The sequence below is a fragment of the Brachyhypopomus gauderio genome, chromosome 11 (assembly GCF_052324685.1).
Source record: "Brachyhypopomus gauderio isolate BG-103 chromosome 11, BGAUD_0.2, whole genome shotgun sequence".
Classification (NCBI taxonomy): Eukaryota; Metazoa; Chordata; class Actinopteri; order Gymnotiformes; family Hypopomidae; genus Brachyhypopomus; species Brachyhypopomus gauderio.
The window spans coordinates 10,192,175-10,212,601 of record NC_135221.1 but is presented as its reverse complement, the minus strand read 5'-3'; the positions used below and the strand labels follow the sequence as shown (position 1 = coordinate 10,212,601).

General features: G+C 41.9%; 1 protein-coding gene across 4 annotated transcripts in view; it reads right to left on the bottom strand.

Moving 5' to 3' along the window:
- The window catches only part of htr4 (5-hydroxytryptamine receptor 4), a 64,383-nt gene that overhangs the window by 43,506 nt on the left and 450 nt on the right, over nt 1–20,427 (bottom strand). For all 4 annotated transcript variants that reach the window (XR_013134012.1, XM_077021848.1, XM_077021847.1 and 1 more), the window contains exons 2-3: nt 9,725–9,806; nt 1,542–1,655 (exon numbers count right to left, since the gene is read on the bottom strand). Coding sequence is in view for 3 of the 4 variants with exons in the window: in XM_077021848.1 (XP_076877963.1) it covers nt 1,542–1,655; nt 9,725–9,806 (196 nt within the window). In the remaining variant the exon portion in view is untranslated. The remainder of the gene's footprint in view (nt 1–1,541; nt 1,656–9,724; nt 9,807–20,427) is intronic.

Sequence of the window (20,427 nt, the reverse complement as noted above, 5' to 3'; positions counted from 1 at the left end):
TATCCTAACACAGTAATTATCAAAAAAACACATATAAAATATGTTTAATAATGAAATGAAACAGGAATAATAAGCAGTAATAAAAAGACAGTAGTACAGAAAAGGCACCATAAACCACAGAAAAGTGGGTGAAGCAGGAAATGGAATGTGTTCCATGCTTTGGGGATGATGTGGGTTTTTATCACTCAACATGCAGTCCTGCTCTCGACTGAAGGACTGAAATATGGGAACCAGTATGGTTAACAGCACTACGAACCCCATTTACTGCACAGTGCATGATAGCACACCAAATGCCTTAATGTGGTTGCTATATGTTCGACTCCTTATGTCCAATCAGAACCTATGGCTCTTTTTATCTGTATTAGAGAGGCAGGAAGGAGCATCACCCACAGACACGCGTCAGCAGCAACTAATATGTATCTGAGCAGTTGCTGACATTCTGTATTCAAAGCCACTCTGTGGATACTTCCCAGGGATCACCCACATCCCAGGGATCACCTCCCTCCCAGGGATCACCTATATCACAGGGATCACCCACCACCCAGGGATCACCCACCTCCCAGGGATCACCCCCCTCCCAGGGATCACCCCCCTCCCAGGGATCACCTATATCACAGGGATCACCCACCACCCAGGGATCACCCACCTCCCAGGGATCACCCCCTCCCAGGGATCACCCACCACCCAGGGATCACCCCCTCCCAGGGATCACCCACCACCCAGGGATCACCCACCTCCCAGAGATCACCCACATCCCAGGGATCACTCACCTCCCAGGGATCACCCACCTCCCAGGGATCACCCACATCCCAAGGATCACATGGATTATGATAAGAATGTGCTGATTTTGAGAGATTCCATTCAGGCAGCTTCATTCAAGCAAAAGAAACGATGCCATATTTTTCTTCCAAGAAATTTATAGTAGCTCTCCAAAGGAGTAATTAACCACCTGCTATTCAAACACTGATAAGAAACTAAAATAGATAAAAAGTATGCACTAATGATATTAACAACTCAAAGCCAATAAGGAAATTAATTACTTCTGCTTAAAACATACCATATCTAATATTCCTACTCCATACTCTCAGTTTGATGAGTAGTGGTCATAACATTTTAGTTGTGCCTAAAGTGCCCATGTGTTTGAAAATGTGAAAAAAAAATTTCTGAAACAAATGTATTTAGTATTATACAAACAAGAACTTTACACTGGATGCTCTTTTGTAAGGCAAATGGACAACTGGAAAAGCACAGGAGAGAGAGAGAACAGGAATGACAGAGAGAGAGGGAGAGAGTGAGATGGGGAAGGTGAGAGAGAGAGGGGGAGAAAGGGAGAGAGAGAGAGAGAGGGAGAGAGTGAGATGGGGAAGGTGAGAGAGAGAGGGGGAGAAAGGGAGAGAGAGAGTGAGAGGGGGAAAAGGGAGAGAGAGTGAGGGGGAAGAAAGGGAGAGAGAGAGAGTGGGAGAGAGATAGAGGGAGAGAGATAGAGAACAAGAGAGAGAGAGAGAGAGAGAGGGAGAGAGTGAGAGGGGGGAGACTCTAACCTGAGTTGCCGATCCTTGCAGACGGCTACCATGACCAGCAGGTTTCCCAGGACACTCATGAGCATGACCAGCGACAGGAAGCTGATGAGAGCAACCCTCTTCGCCATGCCGTTGCTGTGGCAACAGAGGGATGACACGAACTTAATCCACAGCTAATGACATGATAGTTGATAGTTGACTGACATTTCTTGGTCACGCAGAAACGGGGAACGATAGAGTAGCAAGGAAACATTTTGTAATTACAAAAACAAATTACAGAACAAATTGATCAGCTTGTCTTGTTATTCAAGTATAAGAAACATTGCACGTGACATTATGAACAGTATAAGAATGTTTGGATTCACTAAATGTTAAGTTGCTATTATAAAAATGAATTTCGTCACTTGGATCCCCATGGTAACATCTCTGTGTAGGCAGTGGCCAAGAATAGAAGCGCAGAGAGCAGACAGCGCAGACAGAAAGACACGCTCGTTTCTTTCATGCACTTTAGATCAGTGTAGGTGATATTTTCTGTCTCACTATGTTGGACGTAGAAACTCCAAGGGAGTCTGGATTCTAGTACACTAAAATGTACTTGTTGCATAAGCTACACAGGTTCTGAGCTTTGTAACATCAAAAAAACTACTTGGCATACTAGAGTGTAATTTTTTAAAGCATATTTTAATAATGCAGAGCTACATGTGACTGAAACAGTTGTGGAACAAGGTTGTTTAAAGCACCTAAATATCACGGTGCTTCCAACGACTGGAACATGCTGGGGTTCCTTTGATTATCAGGATCCAGTACATGTATGTAGTGCAGACCTGTGGAGAGCAGCGGATCAGTCGATGGGAGATAATGAGGATGCAGCCCATGGCTGTTCACACATATTTGATTTGGCAAATAAAGAAAAATACCACGTCCATCACACCAAACAGGAAGCCACGCCCTCTACTCTCAAAGCCAAATGACCGCTGCCCTGTAAGGTGTCTGGTCACAGCCGTGCTGTCAGCCAATGAAAAACCAGGATACCGCACAACAAATTGCTGCAATTTGAACAACACCATTTCCTCACAGCCCCTGCGACTGAAGTCCAATTTTAAAAGTTGTGGCTTTAAGCTTTTTACTCCCGAGCGCAACTGTGAGCTTGGGAGCCGAGGAGCTGGCGGGGGCGAGAGACAGCGCCGTCGCTAACGCGTGCGTGATGACTGGTGTGACCTTTGACACCTAGCGTGTAATTGAACGGGGGCTGCCGTCAGCACACGGCAGCGCGGTTGCGGTACCGAGTGAGCGGACCCTGGGGTCGGCGAACACGCCAGCCTCATTGTTGGATGTGCTGTGCCATAGCTCAGCTCCAGAATGTGGGCTGGGGGAAAAATCCCATTTTAATTAATTAGCAGCTCCTTTGTGTCCATTGCATCGGGTTCACTGCAAAAGCAACATGGTGAAAACGCACAAGAGGCATTTCCAATACACAGAAAAAACCTTGCGAGAAAGAAAGTGAAGAACTTTTGGTTATTGAATTATAGAAGAGTTTCAATGGCAAACTGCTTTATAATGTAAACAATGTGCAATCATGAGCTTGTTCTATACCAAATATCCATATTGGGATTAAATATTTCTTTCTGGTTTTAAATCTATGAAAAGGATGTTTATGCATTATAGTCTGTAGCAGATTGCACTGTGTATCATCATTACAGGCATAGCAAGAAAACTGTTGTCTGAAATTGTCTGAAAATGAAAATCGAATTAGACATTCATCTCATGCTCCAGTGAGTGATTATGCCGTTTTCTGCTCTTAAGGCACAGCATATGAAGGAAACCTTTTTCAGTCATATTTTCTATGGTTTAAGTCAAATACCTAACAATTGTAATTAAGTAAAATAAGTACTTTGTTACTTTACACCACTGAATCATTACACAATGATTCATGTTTCTTATACATTGCAAAAAGTACTTAGCACACTGAATATTGGGACAGAGCCCACACTTACCATTTTTCATATCAATAATATCTAAAGCTCAGAGTGGTTTATATATAGCCTAGTTAAATAATCTGTGATATTTCAAGACCGGACAGATTATTGATCAAATTATGACTCACATCTGAAGCCAACAATTATATCCTGTATCCTTACTTTATCCAGTAACTATATCCTTTCTTTAGAGTAAAGTGGTCTCCCTGTAACATGATGTCATGTAGTGAGGAGTGTGCTGAAAACTGTGCATAACTGAGAGTAAACTGGGCTAAAAGAGCCTGTGATCTTTTTCCTTTCTAGCTTTTTTGGACCCAGAACTGCTGTAAAGGTTTTGCCACTTAGACTCACCTGTGAGGAAATCACAGCATATACGGTATGTGAGCTTCATATTTATGATTGGGTGGTCTGGTATTAACATGCATCACTGTTTTATCTAATGTTGAAATTAGAAAACTTTTCAGGCAAAAATATTTCTATACTGGAGATAATGTAAAGGCAGATACATGTCAAGTATTGAACTGCTTAGCAATGTTTGAATGTATATAAATATAAGGAGGACTACATAAATAAGCAAATTTTAAAATAATAAAGAGATGAATAATATAAAACATTGCATTTTAACCACAAAATTACATTCCACAAACTGTATTCACACAACAGAACCAGGACAGTGCCAGGACAGGACAAGGCCAGAACAGAACAAGGACAGTGCCAGGTCAGGACAAGGCCAGGACAGGACCATGCCTTCACAGGACAAGCGGACAATTCTGAGACATGACCACCATATCTGTGAGAATATAGGAAGAAACTGGAGTCCCCAGGGAAACCCACATAGGCACAGAGACACACACAGAGTCCACACACAGAGTCCACACACAGAGTCCACACACAGAGTCCATACACAGAGACACACACAGAGACACACACAGAGTCCACACACAGAGTCCATACACAGAGACACACACAGAGTCCACATAGGCCGGGGTGCCAGAAGATGAATGCAGGTCACTGGAACTCAGGGTCACCATGCTGCTTGAGAGGAAATGTGACCTTATTTACTCCAAAATCACCATATTGTCTTACTGTTTACAATTTTGTTCTAACCAAGGTCCTTTATTATGATTAATCCTTCTGCATTAATATTTGCATCTCGGTTTTCTGATTAAACTGCCTTCTCAAGTGTGCTGATTAGAGAGCAAAGGGCACAGTTTGCATTTAAATAAGATCAATGAACAATTTTGCATTGCTCAGGTTCCCATTTGCAATTCTTCTTGGAAACTAGGGAACAAATTATATAATTCATAATCAACCAAAAACAACTCCTCCACAAATCAAAACACAAGGGTGTGAAACATGTCAGGGATTTAAATCAGCTACATCAGTGAATTAAAATCAGCTATATCACAGTCATATTGGTATTTTAATAAGACACTCCATGATTTAACTAACTCCACCATAAATCTCTGCATTTTAATTTTGTTTTGGAAGTCTGACATCCTAGTTACTGTTAAAACTGGATAGTAGCAAGCTAAGAAATACTCAAGATATGCTACCGGTCACCTGTCTCACAAAATATTTAAGGTTTCTGGGGGTATCTCATAAAATAAACAAGCTACATTTTGTGATTGTTACATTTTCATTTTGGCAATTAGGCATAAGACATATCAACCTAAACCTACTAGCTGAATTTACTGAAAAAATAAAAATAAATAAATAAAACACTCCTGTGGCAAATCAATTATCGGCAGCGTTTACTTCATTAACCAGGATGGTTTTGTCATCTCTCTGGAAATTCTATATAGGCCATTGAGCTTGAGGGCTCTGTATTCTACAGAAGTAGGTTTCAGTGAAAACCTAATGTCTTCTGCCAGCACATGCTTCAGACATGAAGACTTATCTTAATGACCCTTAAAGAAATGACTGGAAGTATATACCATAAATCAATTACAGAAACTGATAAATGTTTGAAAAATCAACCAGGACAGGAAGAGGCACCCCATGATATCCTCTATTTCATGTGTGCATGAATACCCAGCAGCCTCAGTGTACCGAAATACAGACAGTCAATTGAGTTGAACTTCTTCCATCTCGTCCAATGGGCCAATGGTTATAACTCCATTTCCTGCCAATTATCAATCACATATTTGCTTCATCCTGGCGGAAACTGATGGGAAATCAGATAATGATGCACACCTGGGCCTGGGTCAGGTTGCCTATACCTTCTGCAGTGGCGTTTGACTCTTCTATCCCAGAGGACAAAGGAGCCTTTTTAGGGTGAATCTGAACCCCTGTGCAGCTTACAGTGAATGGAATGGATCTAAATGTAAATCAATTAACACTTGTAAGCCCAGAAATCTGAAACTGATTAAAAGGAATTTGCAGACGTTATTACCATACTGTCTATGTTTAAAGTTTTTCTGCATGTTAAAACATCTAGCCTTTTATGAAGACATATTCATGGAGACATGTTTGGTTCATATAATAAATAATACTTGTGTATATGCTTCTGTATGTGGGGATGGTGGGGAGGATGTATGTGGAATGTATTTGTATAGGCTAGTTCAAATGAGTTAATCTTTTATACCATATAACATTTCTACATCATAAATCTGACAGCATGCAGAGTGATCTGTAATAATGAATCTTCTTTCCTACAGCACACACACGATACTTAACAGTAATCACTCAGAGGCAGCAGCAAACAGTAGCATTAAAGCCGAACTCACTAGAAGAACGCTCCCCCGTTTCACTGTGAATGATTGCAGTTTAAGACTGGTTAAACCTTCCAGGGTGCCCATGTTGTCCCACGGGTAAAATTCCACATAGACCTGACATGAGATCAGCCTGTGTTGCTTACAAACATCAACTCACTCGTGAATAGCTGTCACAGTTATAGACTCCCCAGCTATCAATGTTCTTCTACTAAACTGGCGTAGATAAAGTTGGGACGGCCCATGAATGCACTATGAGGATTGTTCTGTAGTTATTGGCTACTGATGCCATTAATATTCACAACAGCAGACCTGTCCAAATCCAAGACATTCAACTATAGACAAACTCAACTGCCTAGTGTTAAACACCCTGACAGGCAGCGAGAAGAGACACAGCACATCAGGGGATGTACCGCTATGGAGGAAGAGATATTTTAAGCATGGAGCATGGACACCTGAAGCTGGTCTCCAGAAGCCTGCTCTGAGCCAGCAAGAACCAGAGGAACCGAGAGCTGGAGACCAGCCAACTCACACTCAGGTACGAAGATAATGCAGCCTGTCCAAAACATGAACACGTATACAAGCACACAGGCACATGTACACACACACTTAGACACACTCTCTCCCTCTATCTCTCTCTCTCTCACTCCCTCTTTCTCCCTCTCCCGTCTCCCTGTCTTTCTCTCTCACAGTGAAGTTCTATTAGCAACTCATAAAATTTACACTACAGTTCATATAAATTTTTTTCATTACTGAATGCAACTGTAATTCCACATCAACTTAATATTGACCTCATAATAATTCTTCTTTCAAACTACAGCGGTAAATCACTGTTCTACCCAAGAAACATCCCACACACATCAAGCACAAATGGAGCAGATAGAACGGCTACCTGTACTACGAGTCTCTCCCCACTCCACCTCAGTGTAAATCGAAAAGAAATATAATACTGATACTGATTACAAGTTGGCCATTCTTTCCAGCTGAAAAATCTATGAACAGTGTATTCTGAATTTGGTATATTCTCCAGCTTCTTATTCAGATTTTCCAGTCCACCTTAAAACTCAGCAGGCTAATGACAATCTCAGCACCTCCCACTTTTTCACATGGTTTGAAGGTACTATAACCATAGAGTCATTAACTTTATGAACTGAGGAGTGTGCTTTATGTGTTCCATTATTCTGGCTGTTTCCACCAGGTTTCTGCTGTTCTTTCTCCTTTACCTGGCCCTGAACTTCTAAACTTCACAGCCAAACTGAAAACAATGTCACTTCTTTTTTTTTTTAAAAGAACACCTTGATTAGGACGTTGATGTTGGTCAAGGATGCAGGACAGCGAATGTTGCTAAAATGCACTTTTGTGTCATTCAACTGCTCTCAATAAGATACCATCGAGTTACCAAAAATAATAGCAAAGCAAGTCATCACTTGTGCAAGTATGTGGATATTTATATTTCAATGTAATCATCTAAATAATTGAAGAGGGCTCTAGAATTAAACTCTACAGCTGTGTATAGACCTGTATATAGCTACATTTGTGACCTGGCTGTTATCACATGATAGGCAGTGTGCTATTGCAAAGCACTGCTGTGCTAGGTTGGATCATGACGGGATTGGATCAGTTTTCTAAAAAAAAATCCTGACGTCCAATCCAGGATTTCTTGCTGATATTGGGCCTGATTATATTATGTGATATTGGATTGGTGCCATATTTAACACACACACACACACACACACACACACACACACACACACACACACACACACACACACACACACACACACACACACACACACACACACACACACACACACACACACACACACACACACATGCGGGCACAGTTTTAAGATGAGGCAGTCATTTATTAACGGATGAAGATGTGGATATAAAAGGTTCAAAGATGAATGAAGACTGGATGCAGACAGAATGCAGAGGATGAAGTGTCAGGTAAGGTCCCCATCAGCAGGGTGTGTCATAGGTTGTCTTGGCAGAATCTGTGGTATGTGCACAATCTGGCAAATACAGACTGAAAGAGAAAGAGAGATTAGTGCTTCCCTGTGCTACATGCATTCTCATTTCATTGAGCAGCAAAAGAACCCTAATCCAACACACTCAGATGTAACACACTGTTTTGGAGACAAAGGGCTTCTCCACTGTATACTCTGGATCAGTAAGTGGGCTATTGCTTCTGCTGAAAGTCGCTTAAGACTTCAAAGAACAACGGTCTCCATGAATAAGATTAAACGTTTAATTTAAGAGGTATGTAAGTGTTGAAGTGTGCATCTCTGCATTAAACTGCAGACCAGACCAAAGTTTTTATGCTGACGATCTGCCGTCCCCTTGAAAACAACCTGACACACTCCTGTTGGTAATTCCTGGGAAGCATTTCTCCAGGAGCCCAGATTTATGATACGCTGTTCACAGGAGCACGAGCTGAGCGTGTATTGTATTCCTGAGAGAGGGCAGTACACGTCTCTCGATAAAGCGCGGAGAGGCGGAGGGGAGCGGGCGACCATGTGGCGTGCAGAGATATCACGCGGTGGTGCTATAACTCATGCTCAGAGGTAGTATTGGAAGTTGGGGGGCCACATTCCAAGACTAAACACGGCGCTGGCATAGTTGTGATGGTAATCATGCGCTGCGCCCAGTGTTCCCGCTTTTTATGAATGGTGATTTTGACAGCTTTGTTACACATGCTAGAATACTGATTCACAAAGAACTTGACAGCTGCCTGAATCACTCCACATTAAGGTTTCACTGGGGATCATGGAGAAAGAAGCACGCCATTATACCTGAATGAACTTCTTTTTTTTTTTTTTGCTTCAGACAATAAAATGTATGGCTTTATTATCTTTTTAGGCTTTCACCACAATGACAGCTGCAGTCATACAATGAATCTGCAGCCGATCATGGTGACAGCAGCAGACTAGACAAACAGCCCAGGAACGTCTGAAAGTCACTTCGAGGTCTACCGTGCGTTAAGGGTCACTTCTTGCTCTGCTTGCGTTTATATTTAACAGCTATTGTGTGATCCGTTGCAGTGCAGTGCTGGCGCTGTTGCAGGACCCTTCAGGAGGATTTTGGCGAGACGTGAGCAGATACAGTAGAAGGTTGACGGCAGGACAGGAAGATCTTGTTTCCGCTGTGCTGCTGACCAAAGGGCTTCTCCTGCCCCAGGGACCCCTCCATCCCAACTGTGCCCATGTCCAAACCACACTCACTCATCTCCTATTACTGTACAGTCACAGAGGAGGCATCACATAAACTGGGACTCTTCTTCCCTACCTCCAGTCATCTTTTTACAGAAACATAGGTCGCTGAGGTGAGTGCATGGTAGTCTATCACCGCTGAGCCAAAGAGAGTGAACACGTGTAAAGGTCTAGGACAGTAAAGGTCTAGGACAGTACTAAAATAGAGCTAATACAGTTTGTTATATGAGCTATTTCTGCACGGATTGTAGGGGGAGATATTATATACACATTTAGAGAGCAGCAGATCTGGGTATTCTAACCTCTCACTGGGATCCACTTCCGCCATCACAGGCATCTGGCCGGTAGGACTCAGGTTCATGTACCCATAGAAGCACAGCGTCTCTGTAACGCAAGAACAGACAGACGTTATTGGAGCGGCACGACAGCTGGACAGCCTGTGGTTACCATGACAATGTTATTAGTACAGAACCTTTGTTTTAACACACAGTTTAACCTAAAACATAGTTTGTTTTCACAGGTCTTATCTTCACTTCTCATGTAAGAAGGAATGAAAAAAAATCTCAAAATTACAGCAATCTATAAGCGTGTTACAGAATAAAAGGGGGAGAAACCTTTTTTGTCACTAAATGATGTATGTTATTAACTAAAGCATGAGGCTAAACAGTGGGGAGAAAACATATTTCCTGCTAAGGATGAATTAGCGTCATGTTAAAGAAATAATTCATTTAAAATGAATGAATTCAAATGTTGAAAGCAGATAAAGGCCAGCATAAAAGCAGAGTGTTGGTAGCAACCCACAGGCATGTGCTTAGTAGACTAAGCACATGCCTGTGGGTTGCTACCAACACTCAACACTTGGGTGCAAAGGCACCCAAGAAAAATGAGGTCTATGAAAAAGGTCTATGGAGGAGGTCTATGAATGAGGTACATGAAAGAGGTCTATGAAAGAGGTCTATGGAAGTCTACTATCACATGGGTTTGTCTCAAGCAGTAAGCAGGAAAACATGAAGAGAAGCCCCACAGCGTTCAGAGCTGAATACAAACTGCTCCCTGACATTTCAGGACACCAACAGTGAACCGAAAGCTTATGCAACACTGTGACAGTGGACATTGGAGCCAATCTCCAGGATAATAACACAGGTGTGGTATGTTAATATCATGAAGGAAACTGAATGGCCAAAGTCCATGATGTCACTATGCTGTGCCATTTTAGGGTATGTGGTAAACTCTATGGTTAGCAGTCTACCCAACAAAAAAAAAACACTTCCACTTTTTTATGACTCAACCTAACACTAACATACATACCTGCTACCAACCTGCAAACTCAGGGAACTGAAAACAAGCAGAGAGTCAAGATCCCACCATTTAGAAATGCAGAGAGGGATTTTCTTCAAGTACAAAGGTAGACCCATTACACAGGAGCGAACGCACACCAGTGTAGTGGTTTTGCTCATATAAAATGCCTCCGTATATTCATTTTAGATTTGAGGCCAAGCAGTTTGCGACTGCAATAAACGTTTAGGTCAGCAGAGATGCTCATAAGTCCACACTGGAACATAGCAGTGCTCTATTTCAGAAGCACGTCCACTGAAATTCTATTCTCATTTGAAATAGAGAGGAAGAGAATGAATGAGAGAGGGGGGGGAGAGAGGGGGGGAGAGAGGGAGGGATGGAGAGAGAGAGAGAGAGAGAGAGAGAGAGAGAGAGAGAGAAAGGAGATGAAGTTTCCTGTGGGAATGAACACAACATCATTCCAGAACATTCCTGCAGTACCCCACCAGCAGGGAGTCCTGTGTCTCCAGGCAGGCCGGACTTATTCCAAATAGCCTCCAGACTGGGCGTCAGCATCAGAACGGGCAGCCTGAGTCCTGTGTGTGAACGGTCGTGTCTGAAGTGCCACACACTAGAGGAGAGTGCTGACGTCATGCAATAGAACTGTGAGCCGCCACCAAGAAAACACAAAACACCACCTCCAATGTCTTCTGCTATCACTTTCAATACAGTTACTATGGAAAACTGTGTCATCTTTCATTCATGATTGGTTGGTTTCTAAGTGACTGCTTATAGTTTAGAGTGAATGTAATAAACTTGATGTTTATGAGATCTGAAGGCTCACATAATGCGTTTGGCCCAAGAGATTCTTGTTGTCCTTGCATAACAGCAAACGAAGAATATAAATAAATAAATAGCTTGAAAGCCTCACAAATGTGCTAAAGACTTGAATTAATAGAGTTCTCAAAAGCAGCTAGTAATCTGAAACGATCCCTTCTCATTTACACATCTCAGAGGGCACTGACAAAAGAACACATGCCAGGCAATGTCAGGATTTACGGCCCAAGAGGACTCACTCTGGGAGGCGCTATTGTTAGTTCATACAGGAAAAGAGCATAATTACAAAACATTTCCATATTATGACTAATGGCCTGGAGATTGGTTCCAAATACATAGATAAGGATCAGAGATTATGAATGGTTTTCAGCTTTCACTGTTTGACTGTCCTCTCCCGGTTATCTCCAGTAGTCCAAGAGTTTGAGTTTCATAGTTTTTCTTTAACTCACTGCTACTAGGAACAAGGAGAACAAGTGGGAGAATTATTGATATTTGAAAAAGTGCAAAGAGAAATATCTGATATGCACAGATACATTTAGGAAAACTGAAAGTCTTAAAACCCCCAATTACTGGTCATAATTGTCTTCATGGTAAAACCCAATTCAACTGATCTGAGTTTAGGCGCCAGCTCTGTAACCCATTGAAACCTAAGATCTCCCCAAAATGTTCCTCCATCTCAATAAAAAACATCTAGCAGGCGGATTGAATTAACAGTGGAAACTGCTCCACAATTGCTAGCCCATCTGTGCTGAAGTCCTCACACCCGATACAGTTCGGGCATGAGAGGTTCTAGTGAACCCTGACAGGTACGAGCCCACCGTATACCGACAGTACTGAGGAAAGCAATGAGCATGGTCAGAAAGTTGTTTGAGCTCCATGACACTATGAACGATGCAAAACAACTTCCTGTCACACCAGTGGATTTCATATTTCATTAAAATGCAAATGCTGGATTTAATGAGCAACCTGATGTTGGGAGACGTGTGTGCACCGGCTCACGGCGTGGTGTTTGGAGAGGGTCGGTGTTCGTAGAAGGTCTGTGTTTAGAGAGGGTCAGTGTGTGTAGAGGGTTGGTGTTCAGAGAGGGTCAGTGTTTGGAGAGGGTCGGTGTTCGGAGAGGGTTGGTGTTTGGAGAGCGTCTGTGTTCAGAGAGGGTCAGTGTTTGGAGAGGGTCGGTGTTCGGAGAGGGTTGGTGTTTAGAGAGCGTCTGTGTTCGGAGAGGGTCAGTGTTTGGATAGGGTCCATGTTTGTGGAGGGTCTGTGTTTGGACAGGGTAAGCGTTTAGAGAGGGTCGGTGTTTGGAGAGGGTCTGTGTTTGTGGAGGGTCAGTGTTTGGAAAAGGTCGGTGTTTGGAGAGGGTCTGTGTTCGGAGAGGGTCTGTGTTTGGAGAGGGTCAGTGTTTGAAGAGGGTCGGTGTTTGGAGAGGATCAGTGTTTAGAGAGGGTTGGTGTTTGGAGAGGGTCTGTGTTAGGAGAGGGTCGGTGTTTGGAGAGGGACTGTGTTAGGAGAGGGTTGGTGTTTGGAGAGGGTCTGTGTTAGGAGAGGGTCGGTATTTGGAGAGGGTCGGTGTTTGGTGAGGGTCGGTGTTTGGAGAGGGTCGGTGTTTGGAGAGGGTTGGTGTTTGTCAGTCAGTACTCCATGCTTTACTCCACTCCACAATGAAGATGAGGGCAGCTGTACACTCTGTGCTCATTTAACACTCCATTAATAATGCACATGATGAAGCACTTTTCAACAAAGTAGCCACATTTGTCTCTAGTGTTACAGCTGCGAGCCCATTTCATGAGGTACACTACATAACGCGTGACTAATAAATGAAGTTTTGCTTACATATGAATACAATCTATGTCTACGGTATAGGAAAACGCACAGCAATGCATGCTGCTCAAAATGTTACATTTATATTACATTATTAATGTATATGTTGTATGCAGAAACTACATTTCTGAACCTTTGAAGTATACTGGCCTCTGTTATCTCGAGAATGGTAACATGCCATTTGCCGATGATAGCAAGTACTGGACAAGCAATTAAATTAACCAGAGTGCACTTCTCAGATTGGTGTTAAGGACAAATCGAATGCACTCAAAATATATGCCAGAAGCTGCCAGTCTTCCAGAAGAGGTGCACCAAGATGATTCATCTGTTTGTGAAGTACCTGAAAAGACCAAACTAGAGACAGAGAGCCGAGAGTGGAATAAAGGTAAAAGCATTTTAGTACGCTGTAATCTCTTGCAGTTTGTTTAACTATCACGATATTCATTTGACAGTAACACATTGATGACTTACGGATGTAAATGAGAGACGTGGAATGACATATATGTTTGTGATGTCATGAAATATTGCTTTAGCCTAAAAGGCACTTCTAAAATAAAGAGTTTTATCCTCAAGCATTAAAACAAAAACTAAAAAAAGAAAAGAAAATGAAAAAAGCTGTAATCTAAATAAATTGCAGCAGTCTGAGCAAAGATTGCAGATACATCTAATGGAGCGCAAATAGTTTACTGCCAAATGTTTGTGCATAAAAGCCTGAGCGTGCTCTGTGTGGGTCTGGCTCTAGGACGGCCTGATGCACTACAGTAGGATTTTCCAGTGGGACTCACCCATGTAGCTACTATGATGCCTCTCTGCTCCCAGCCGGCCTATCGTCACATGTTCTCTGCTAATCTGAACTCACAGTCAATCTTTTCCAGCAAGGTATCACCTGCTATCATCGGACGTGCACTCCCAGATGGTCTTGGTGACTTTACTCACGCAGTTGGCTCTCGGCTTGCAAAGAGCCCTTCCGTGCGCCTGGATTATCTTGATTCCGTGAGAACAAAGCTACTTCCTGTCTGGATGCCTACTGCACCAGAGGAGGCCATATTTTTTTCAGCCCCCTGCAATTTTACAGCTTGTCACTTACAGTCAGTGTGGGCTCTGGCCTGTATGAGCGGCAAAGAGTCCAAGGCCTCTCAGACCCAGCCGGGTGTCCCCCAGCCCGCCGAGCTGCAGGGCCCAGTTCTCTCTCTCTCTCCACTTTAGCCAAGAGCCTAATCAAACAGCAGCTCCCTGACCTGCACGGCTCCTCAATCATACGCTCATAACAGCTGACGGAGAAATCAACAACACGGCGGGAGAGTGTTCTCCAAGGCCCACTCAGACTGATGAAATATCAATCTTGGGTCGAGGCGAGTCACGTCAAAACCATGGATCTTCACCGCACTTCAGATGAAAGGGAACGCACGCTCTCCCTTCCCCCAGAAGCCCAGCCAAGACGTACCGGCACAGAAAAAAAGATTCTCCTTTTCTTCTTAATACACTCAACAGCCTATCAGCTCACTCTGGCGACAGACGACATGGGTGACCTCACACTGGTTGATGCTCTAAGATTATCCAACACCAATAGGTTTCCAAATAATATTTCCTTTTTTTATTCCTGCCAATATTCAATACAACATGTTCAACTAATATGGCAAAACAGATTGGTAATGATGTAAATGTAAGGTAAGCCCAGAAGTAAGAGCTCTGTTAAAAAAAATTTGTTTCAAGAATGGTGCTGAATAATCACCTTAAAGAAGACAGTAAATGAAAACATATCTGAACCTAGCTGTGTCCAGAATGACCAGACAGAAACAGGGCACTATAAAGGTAATACACTCTTGTCCTTGTAGACAGGATATGATCTCTTTACTACACAGACAGGTGTGTACTACAAAGACAGGTGTGACGCTGGCCAAAAGCATACAACTTCCCTCTCAGATACGGGCCTAATTAAACATGACTCAGCAAACTGAGGATTCCCAAAAGGATCTATAACACATAATGTGAAGTGGGGAAAAATATTGGCACAGAAATAATTATAATGCTTGTCTCCACCAACTGATCTAAAACACTGAAACACTTGCTCACAGTCTCGGGAAGTTCACTATGGTTTATTCAATCATGCAAATTGCTATTGGTGTCAAATTCCAAAAATTCTCACAAGAGGATGGAAAATATCCATTTATGTCTGGTTGATCTGATATCAGCTAAATGCTTTTGTGTAGTGCAAGCAAGAGAGGCCATTATGCCTGTCAAACAGTGAATCTAGAGTATCAGGAAAGTATACAGACCTGTAAAAGAGGTCTTCTTATTCCATTGTTTCGCATTTTTACTTTCTTATAAATAATGGAAGAATTTAGAACTTTTATTTTCCTATAATACTACACTACAATATTGATTCTTATCTAATAAATTCTTAAATGTACTGCATATACACATTAAGGGTGAATAATGCTACAATATGAAAGCGGACTGTATTTGAAATAATGTAGAAATGATTTCATGTATTAAGGAAATGAGGATATAAAAGAGTGACTAAAGATTATGTTACTGCGATGAGCTTCACACAGCAATTCTTCCTGTCACAATCAAAATGAGACAATCCACAACAGAAATGTGTAAATTGTCCCAGAAACTATGAAAATCGGAGGGAAAACGAAAGATTGGGGGAGTCCATGTCCAGGGTGCAGCTATGGTTTATTTCTGACCTTCTGTAGTCAGCAGCCAGTGAGTGGAATGGGAAGTACAATACAACGCCAATGCAGGATGAGCTATGATAAAGTCTCCCTCGCCAAGCCTCTACCATTCATACAAACTGGGATTACAGTCACAAGGAGGCACAGCATACTACACACAACACACTACACACAGCATACTACACACTGCATACTACACACTGCATACTACACACAGCATGCTGTACTGTATCTGTAGTTCATCTGAGGCCTGGGAAATAGGAGCTGGGAGATACGGAGGACCCAGAGCGAAGGCTGGGCTGTGGAATTTGGTGCCAAGCTGCTTCTGCCCTCTTTCATCTCAAACACCCAACAGCGCAGATTCAACATATCACTCTCAAATTATGCTGCATTCTCCATAATCTGCAGGAGGATGAGATAATTTGTTGCTACATTGCTTTGCATGAGTAAGAGTATTAAATTAATTTGCTAAAAGAAAAATTTCACCTGAAGTGTAGGGCAATGGAAAGAGCAACAACAAATCTGTCATAATTTTTATGAAAAATTTTCTTCAAGCAAATCAAATAAGAGCTCACAGACAGCCTTCCCTATTCAAAATGTACGGTAGATTAACATTTCCAAAGGCCAGGTCCAGACGAACTGACCTGGCCTATAACATAAGGATCATTTTGTCATTATAAACTGTAGGTTTCCTCAGTCCGGCCCGGAGAGCAAAGAGTGACATAAACAGTTCCCCCTGCACTTATACAAGACTAAGCATTCTGTTCCTGGGTTTGTTTTCTATCCACAGGGAGCATGGTTCTGACAGCACCATGATGGCCTGTTTTCTTTAATCTTGTAGGCAGTCTCACGTCACGGACCGCGCAAGGCGCATTCCATGAGCGCTAGCTCCCTCGCCACTGGAGAGCACCGGGCCTGCCCACATCAGTTTGGGATTCTTTAATTTTCCCTGTTAGAAGTGAATCGGGAGTTTTGACTGAAGCAATTATGTCTACGGGGAAATTTCTGGAGTGTTTTATCATGCCGGCACAGAAACGTGCTCTACCAAGTAACAAGTAGTGGGACCCGCCGAGCTTCAAGCACACCTCTCAAGGGAGATCTACATGGCAATCTGAATGAGTTTCACATGTGGGCTTCCATTGATTTCCTCAAGCCACACATTTAATAACAAACAACATTCAATTTCTTGGACAATCTAGTCCGTCTAAAATAATTACGTGCATATTTCTGAAGTACAATGTAAAACTCTTAAAGTTCTTGACGAAGACACTTTTAAGCACACTTGAGCAATTAAAAACTAAACTAGACTGTAAAGGTGCATCTGTATTTTGAAGACAAGGACCAAACCGGCTTTAGACACTGCTCCCCGAATGTGCTGGTGTAAAAGCACGCTACATCTAAAAAGATCTGGTGCCCCTAAACGAGCATATACGTCCCCCTAATAGGAGCACTCTTCCCGGCTCCGGCGTGAGCAGTGCTGTCCAAAGGCCGCTGTGATCTTCTCCCAAATGCACTGTAATGTTACTGGGGCATGACAAAGCTAATGACGGAGAACTGATGCCTTATTCTCACCCCGCCAGTGTATATGGAACTCTTGTTCTAACATAGATCACATAGACGGCTCCTGTCAACATAAATGTTACTACTATTACACCTCTCATGTACTTATATTCTCATAGTTTGCAAGAAAATTATTCATTTTTGATTCAGTAAAATTGACAAAGTAATGTTTTCTAAGGAACCTGTAAAACCATGATGATACAATAGTATAAAACACAGTAATACACTGTTGACTGATCTGCTGACCAAATGATATTTAATTATGAATAATGAACATGCACAAAACAATGCAAGGTCTCTAGGATCTGTCTCTTCAGTCCCTGTTTTTGCAATGTGACAGAAAATGATCCCTTGGCCTGTCAATTTCTTGGCGACATACGATCTGAAATGTCAAGAAATGCCATTTTCCTTGCTCTGAACTGCCATCTTTCTGGATTAGAAAATCCCACCAAGTAAAATCCACTGCATGATATCAGTAAATAACAACAAACAAAGGCTAATGAGATGTGCAATGGATTAAATGAGGAATACTGTAAGGAGGTGACAGTTCAAACAGAATTCATCATGCTGTATGTGTCTGGGTTCATGCTGTATGTGTCTGGGTTCATGCTGTATGTGTCTGGGTTCATGCTGTATGTGTCTGGGTTTAGTGCCCAGTAAGACAAGTAAAGAAGAGCAATCGTGCAGATACCCCCCTCCAAAAGAACCACAGGAAACCACTGCATATGAGGCAGCTCTCTTTATAAGACATAATGCTGACCACACAGACACACACCAATGTCATAGACAGCTTTTTTCATATGTTTAAGTCATAGCACACTCCAAAGCAGAGTAAACATAAATGATATTTACCAATAGAATGAGGTATGGCATTAAAAGTAATTAATGGTGCGGCTGACCACAGCCAGGCTAGGAAGGGTAAAATAAGACCTCTGTACTGGAGAATGGGATTTCCTTTAACTGACTGACAAGAGGTCCAAAGTCAGGAAAAGTAATCTTAGTGCACTGAGTAAAATGCATTAGACCTTAATCCGGAGTATTATTTTGAAATGAGAATTCCCCAATTTAATAAATATAAGTGGAAATGTCAGTTAAGGACCGATTAGGAAATAAATAGTAGTGCTGAATAACAGAGGGTGTGGAACCTTATGGCACAGAAGTCTCTGAGCTTTTCTTTTTCTTCTTCAGTGGTTCGATCAAACATGTGACAGGTCATGTGACCAGAGGTATAACCATCAGCAAGCCAGCTATGTGAGACTGAGAAGCGAAATGCTGAAGAACTCATCATCCATCTAATCAACATTTGCCTTGAGGCAGCCAACAGCAAACATAAAGTGAATGTATCATACCGCGAGTTAAGACACTAAAGCTCCTAGCAAAACTGCATTCTTGCATCCTGTCAGCCCTCAGGTTTCACCTTTGACTGCTGCCTTTTCCTGACGCAGTGCCATAATGTGAAGAAAGAGCCGGTTTATTGATCGACCGGTGGGTACTCCATGCTGTGCTATCCATCAAAACACGTTCTTTCATGCCAGGCACGGCAGTATTGACCACCACGCTCGCTATTGCATAAGCACGAATTGACCTGACAGCCCTGGAAGTGTGTGATGAACTTCTCCTATTGTTCACCCTGCTATATCAGCACAGCCGAGTGGCTATTCAAGTGCTGAGCACATGATCTGAGATGCCACATTAAAAGCCTTATTTGATCTGTACTTCAGAGATGAATAACATCGCAGTGGTAAAATACACAGTCACACCATTCAACAGAAACACAACAGTTTTCTTATCAAGGTAGGGCATTCTATTGGATATCTGTATCACTGGGAAGTACGGTAGTAACTGAAAATTGTGGATATATGAGATTTTTTTTATGTGATTAGAAATTATTTTGGTTATGACTGATATTTCAAAACAGCACAACATCACCACCATCTTGAGGTACATTTTCATGTCAAACATAAAATGCAACCAAAGTGGAAAATAAACATCATCCCCTTTACATTTTTAGGAAAATTGACCATTTTAAATTAATATAATTCACTGGACATTTGGGAAATTGGACAAGCAATACCACATAGTCACTACTTGTTTACATGCATGTGAGAATGATCTTTATTCCTTCATATTTTATACTTAAAAAAAAATCTTTATTCCTTTCCATTTTTAGCTTTTCTGCAGTATGCACACTACCCTAAAAGGTGCTAAATTGAATCCCATGGTCTTGGAAGCAATTTTATGTGAGACAGTTTATGTGGACCTTTGAACAAGGTCATTTACTCTGGACTGCCATAAGAGATACTGTACATAATGTTAACTTGTGTAGATTACATAATACTGTGTCAACATGGGAAAAGTTTGATATTTCAAATAAATGGCACATCTACATACACAAACACAAAACACCATGTGCCTTAACCTCCGGTTAGAAAAAGTGGTTTTAATAAGTTATATAATTTTAACTGAAAACTACCTTTTAAAAAACATTTTGCTGGTCTTGAGAATTTCATCTTAGTAAAGCCTGTTGACCTTTGAGTGTACCACAGAAAGATTTTTGCCTCACTTGCTCCAGATATTACAATGCAGTTTGAAAATGATGCTGATGAAATCACGGAATCACTCTTGGCGTGTAGCCTGAGTGTGATTAAATTAAACAGACATAAAATATCTAGTGACAACGCCAACAACTCTGTGTATTTTCATATTCACGTCAGTCTATAAGTTATTGCGCTTTTCAGTGAGGTAACCCAACATATTTCAAAGCAATTAACAGAGACGAAAAATCTCAAACGTGTGAAACATCATCTTTTTTCCCCCTTGTTTCTTTTTTTTTT